Source organism: Bos mutus, chromosome 19 (assembly GCF_027580195.1).
Source record: "Bos mutus isolate GX-2022 chromosome 19, NWIPB_WYAK_1.1, whole genome shotgun sequence".
NCBI lineage: Eukaryota > Metazoa > Chordata > Mammalia > Artiodactyla > Bovidae > Bos > Bos mutus.
In genome coordinates this window covers 49523629-49529628 of record NC_091635.1, presented here as the reverse complement: position 1 = coordinate 49529628, position 6000 = coordinate 49523629, and the positions used below count along the sequence as shown (strand labels likewise).

General features: G+C 43.8%; 1 protein-coding gene across 1 annotated transcript in view; it reads left to right on the top strand.

Annotated features, from left to right (window-relative positions):
• The first annotated feature begins 1244 nt into the window (after positions 1–1244).
• The window catches only part of USP32 (ubiquitin specific peptidase 32), a 212666-nt gene continuing 207910 nt past the window's right edge, over positions 1245–6000 (top strand). Inside the window, exon 1 of the mRNA XM_005892310.3 lies at positions 1245–1471. Within this exon, the coding sequence (XP_005892372.1) occupies positions 1414–1471 (58 nt within the window). The 5' untranslated portion in view covers positions 1245–1413. The remainder of the gene's footprint in view (positions 1472–6000) is intronic.

Below are 6000 nucleotides of genomic sequence, written 5' to 3'. Positions count from 1 at the left end.
TTGTAGGCATATACTATATTTACTTATTCATCTGTCCAGTTGATGAGACACTTGCATTGCTTCTACCTTTTGCTTATTTTGAACAATGTTCTATAAACACGGAGATATAAGTATCTGTTCCTGTCCGGGTTTTCAATTCTTTTGGGTATATAATCACAACTGGAAGTGCTGGATCACATGGTAAACCTGGGAAATTCTGCTACTGTGCTGCAAAGTGGACAGATCCTGAGGACACCATGCTAAATGAAATAAACCAATCACAAAAAGGGAAATACTGTGTGATTCTGCTCTTGAGTTATTTAAAAATGATTAGCATGGCAAATTTATATTTTAACATAATTTAAAAATAATAAAGAAAAGCGCAAGGAACTCTCTTATTAGTCTTGTAACGCTCACATTTCTGGTGGGGAGCAACTCTAGCAGATAAGCTAAGCTTTTGCACTACAGCTTCCACTGGCTGTAATAGAGGGAGGCGCAAGGCAGGATGCGCCCAGGGGCAAATTGCCTCGGCGTAAGTGAAAGAAAATCAGGCGTCAAAGGGTCGGGGGATGGGATACAGCTAAAAGGAAGATGTTCTAAATTTTGTCACAAGATTCACTTTCCTTAAGAATCACTCCACTAGGATGGAGAATTCTCTAGTGAAACCCTTAAGTCTCCTTTCCTTTCACAACTTACTTCCTAATCAAAAATGTCCTTAACGTCTGGAATGCCTCTTCTGCCCGTTCCTCTCACGAACCGCACCCGTTTCTGTCTCTCACAAACCGCACCCCTCGGACCCCGGCTCCCTAAGATTCCATTTCTCTTTCAAGACGGCTCTGGGCCACAGTCAGACCAACCTTCAGGGTTACGACCCCGCCCAGCGAGTACCACAACTTGTGGGCGGGAGGACGGCCTCAAGCGCCCCGGAAGTCACCACTCCTCAGGCGGGCGGAGGCCCCTGGGCCTTGCGGCTTCGGATTGGCCGGAAGGTGGCGATGATGCATTACGCGCAGGGTCTGATCCCGCCCCTACGCCCTGCGCGCGGCAAGCGTGAGGCGGGGCGGAGTGGGTGGCCCCTGGCGGCCATTACCCGGAACAATCCCCGGCCTCGGGTCAGGTGACCCTCGGCTGGGCAGGCGGGAGGGAGGGGGCGGGAAGAGGGCGTGAGGAGGGAAGGGAGGGGAGGGGAGGAGAGAGAAGGGCGGAGTAAGAGGGAGGGGAAGGGGGCGGGGTGGGAGCGGGTCACGTGATTCGGCATGGAGGTGGTGGCGGCGGCCGGGAGGAGCCGCCGGGGCAGGAGCCGCACTTGTTAGTGTTGGGGGAGGTGGGGACCGGGGGACGCAGACACCGTCAGCCAGGGACGCCGAGGAGAAGGCGGGAGGGGGGTGGGGGCGAGAGCGGGCTCCGACCCCCGGCCGAGGGGATGAAGGGAGCATGGGCGCCAAGGAGTCACGGATCGGATTCCTCAGCTACGAGGAGGCGCTGAGGAGAGGTGAGGGGGGGAGGGGTCTGGGCGAGCTGCCGGGGAGGCCGGCGACGGGCCGCCCGGAGGGTGGGTGACCGGGAAGGGGAGGGGAGCTTGAGGGCGTGGGGCGCCTGAGGCGGAAGGGAAAGGAGGCCACGATGGGGATTTTTGCGGGGGAGCAGGGTCGGGTGGGAGCAGTGTTTGGGGATTGAGATCGTGTGGACGGGGGCGAAGCTTTCCCAGAGAAAGGGGTGTCAGGCGCTGGCAGGGCGCTGACCGTGCTCTCTGGTGGCGTTGTTCTGGATGTGTCCAGGGAAGTCCTCCTCCCCTTTTTCCTTGGGTGGCACCAGCCCTTTCCAGCCCCCCTTATCCTTTACTGCCATTTTCTCCTATCACTCGTTCATAAACCCTCCAGCGACATCCTAACCTCGTACCTGACAGCCCTGGCTGGAAGGCAGGGGGAAGGCGGCTGCAGTGCTCTCTGTTCGCTAGCAGAAGCCCCTTCCAGTTGTGTGCCGTCTCTGCCGTTTCCAAGGGCTTTTTGCCAGTCTCTTGGGGGGCTGTCACCATCCACTGCCTGCCACCCCCTCACCCTTTGAGCGGCTGACTTTGATGAGAACGACCTGAAATTGAGTTGTGTTTGAGGTGAGATGAGACTGGACAGCTGGTGTTGCCACAAGACCTTGTCTTCGGTTTCATCGCCTCAGACATTGGTCAGAACCTTTCATTACACTTGATCCCTCCTGTTCGCTTCCCCTCCCTCCCCATAAAATGGCATTCGGAAATCCAGCATTCTGATATTGTGTTATAGCTCCCTTTAGAGACCGGCCTTCTTGCTGCCAGTTCTAGCCTGCTGCTTATTGGCTCTGATGCACAGTATGTTGTTAACAGCCCCAACCCCCTACCACTTAATCTGATACCACTGTCCATGATCACTAAAGCACACGCTAACTGGAAGTGTCTATTGCTCAGTTTATGGCCGGAATGTGACTTAATTTTTCATGACTGGGATTTGAGAGAGAGAAAGAGTGTGTGTGTGTGTGTGTGTGCGCGCGCGCGCGCACGTTTGCGCTTGTATTTCTTGTTAAAAAGTAAAAAAAAAAAACATTAAGCAGCTTAGGTGTTAGGCATTATTGTTAACAGGTTTCTAAGTCAAGAAAAGTCAAGAAACCAACCATGCTCCAGGTGATGGTATTAGTAGCTGCAGAAAAAAACTAGATTACAAGACAGGCATTCAATATGAGAATTTAGTAGCAAACTCTTGTTCCTATGTTGGAAGGAAAGGGTAAGTTCATTGGGCCATCACCTGAAATTACATACAGAATTTTGATATATTCTTGCGAAATGACCAGAATAACAAAAATAACACCTTTTAGGTCTTTTTTCACCCTGTGAAACAGTATACTGATTGTTCTTATGGGCAATCTTGCTTGAACTTTTTTCCTTGCTTCAATATGAGAAAAATTCCAAATTCTTGATGTGTTTCCAGCTCTAGTAGGCTAGTCATTTCCGGGATGCTGTTGAGCCTGACAGGTCTGGCCTCAATTAGGCAATGGCTTACATGGCATGAAAGAGGACTTCAGTCAAACTGATTTCCAGCTTCAAGGTTTAGAGGTGTTTCAGTTTGAGGGTGATTTAGCTGACATTAAGGAATTCTGAAATTGAACTTTTATCTAACTCTAGCCGCATATAAAGTAAGATTCTACCATTGTAAATATAAAGGAAATTAACAGTTGGTGTATTTTAAACTGATTTGACTGAAGGTCTTTGTTCAATTTGTTAGACAGTGTCTGCTTGTTGAATTTTAAAACGTATCTTTGAAGAGGTAGCAAAATATTTGTTAAAATCTTATTAAATTTGTTTGAATTTATGTTTTATCATTTTTGCTTGCAGTGGAAAATTAAGGCAAGAAAGAGAAGCAAGCTGTTGATTAAACAGCATTTCTAAATGTAAACCAGGAGCTTTTTTTTTTAAAACAACTTTTTATTTTGTATTATGGTATAGCTGATTAACAGTGTTAATTGTGAAAGTGATAGCTTCAGGCGAACAGGGAAAAGACTCAGCCATACATACGCCTATATCCATTCTCCCCCAAACTCCCCTCCCATCTAGGCTGCCACATAAAATTGAGAAGAGATGAGCTTTTTAAATAAATAAAAATAAAGTGGGTAATTCTTTTGATTATGATACTGTTTGTTAAATGTCAGACTTTGATACAGAATTTTTTTAGTAAGCTTGTAGAAGGAATTTATAAAGTTTTTGATAAAGCTGGAAAATAGTTTGAGAACTTTTTTGAGGCATGTGAATAATCTAAATAGGTACTAAACTTATATTTGTTAGTCTTAGCTGCTTGCTTATATTGTATAAGGTGAATGGGGAGGGTGAAGGACAAACAAGTAAAAAGCTAACTTGACAAACTACTGAAATACCTACTTGCTTGGCTTTACTTAAAAGTAGTGAGCCCTAAATAATGCCTAACCATAATTAGGTGGTATTAAAAAAAAAAGTCAAGTACGTATTGCCACCTTCAAATATGGAGTTACGGGCTGTTTATCTTGCAGAATGGGGCCTTGGAAATGTGGTGTTATGTTAACGACAGATAACACCTACTGGACCTGAGTGAAAGGGCAGTCTAGTGACTTCTTGTTTACGTTTCAGAAGCTCTCGAAATTAGAAGATTGCTTTTGGATACTATTTTAGCTACACTGTATATCAGCCTAATAAAAATTAATAATTTCCTTAAAGTATACTTTAATCTTTCTTTTTTAAAGGAGATGTATTAGTGGTAGCTTTTATTTTTGGCTTGTATCTCTATTTTTCTTAAATAGAACACAAGCTTTCCCTTGAAGGCTTGACTCTAGTTAAATTGCATATATTATCTAAAGTATAATATACTTACTATATTTTATGGATAGTGAAAATTTTAGCAGATAAGTTCTGCATCTCTTTACCTCAGTTCTTTATTGCATTAAGTTTGAGGCCGTGTATTCCTAAAAATGTATTCTAAATGCTTGGAGCATAGCATTAAAAAAAAAAAAAAAAGGGAAGGAGTTGCAGTTTAGAGCATTTAAGAACTCAGAATATCTTCTCCAGTTTTTTAATTCTTTTTTCATGCTCCTCCTTTCCTTGCATCATTCTGGAAACAGAATTATAAGGCTTTTTTTTTTTTTAAGTAAGAATTGGCTAAATTAAAATTGTCCTTAAGTGAAGTTGCTCAGTCGTGCCCGACTCTTTGCAACCCCATGGACTGTAGCCTACCAGGCTCCTCTGTCCATGGGATTTTCCAGGCAATAGTACTGGAGTGGATTGCCATTTCCTTCTCCAGGGCATCTTCGAAGCCGGGTCTCCCGCATTGTAGACAGACCCTTTACCATCTGAGCCACCTTAGCTTTTAAATTGTGGTAATACAATACAGTGGGTAAATTTCTTCCAATCCTTTTCTTTGAGTAGAATTTGGCAGTTATATTAGACTAAGCAGCTAGGTGATGTCAGAAAATTTTGTTGTGGATTCATGTTTTGAAGTGTCTCTTTGCTCATACATTCAGCAACCTTTTACTGAGCATTGTCTACTTAGACACTGAAGGAACAGAGATGACTGAGACCCCCTCTCTCATAACCTGTGTCAGTGCTCTCCACTGAAATATACAGTATATACTTCAAAGTGTATGTAGGACTAGCCATGGGAGGTGGGAATAAAATATTAGGATTTCTATTTTAAGATTCTTTTTTTGTGTTTATTTGATAATGGGCATAATAACTTCTAAATGTTTTATGTATTAAATTTATAAATAATTAACACACAATATATTAAGTGCTACAGTCTATAGAAGGGAGTGCTGTGGGAGTGCAAAGTGTGTGGGAGTATTTGGTGACCTGGAGGTGCCCTGCCACCATACTCATTTCATAGTATGTGCTCAGTAATTGTTTGTTAAAGAATTTAGCACTTAAAGGTCATTGTGTTTGCTAGTGAAATAATTAAGCATGTAATAGTTGAAGATTGCAAAGCTTCCCATTTTTTTTACCCATCAACCCTAATGTGCTCTAAGACATTGACTCTTCAACCAAAATTTTATCCTCCATGTTTTATAGTATTAATATTAAATTTTCATTAGTATTATACTAACCCTGATGTGATGTTAGCTGGTTTAGTGTAACATACCATTGTGCAAATGGAAATTGAATTTCACAGTTGGTACTTTCTGGGATGCACTGTTCTCTTTTATTAAGACACCAATTTGCCTTCATCGGTATTTGCTAAGTTTACCAGTGAACTCTCTAGCATTAGTGTGGAATGGTAGGTCTAGCCTTTTGCAAGTATGCCTCATCAACTGTTATTATATGTAAAGGAGAAAAACAGAGCAGTTAAAAAAAAAAAAAAATTATTTGGCTGTACCAGGTCTTAGTTGCAGTGTGTGCACTCTAGATCAGTATGTGGGCTCTAGATCCCTGACCAGGGACTGAACCTACCCGCCTGCATTGGGGGCTTCCCTGGTGGCTCAGATGCTAAAGAATCCGCCTGCAAGGTTGGAGACCTGGGTTCAATCACTGGGTTGGGA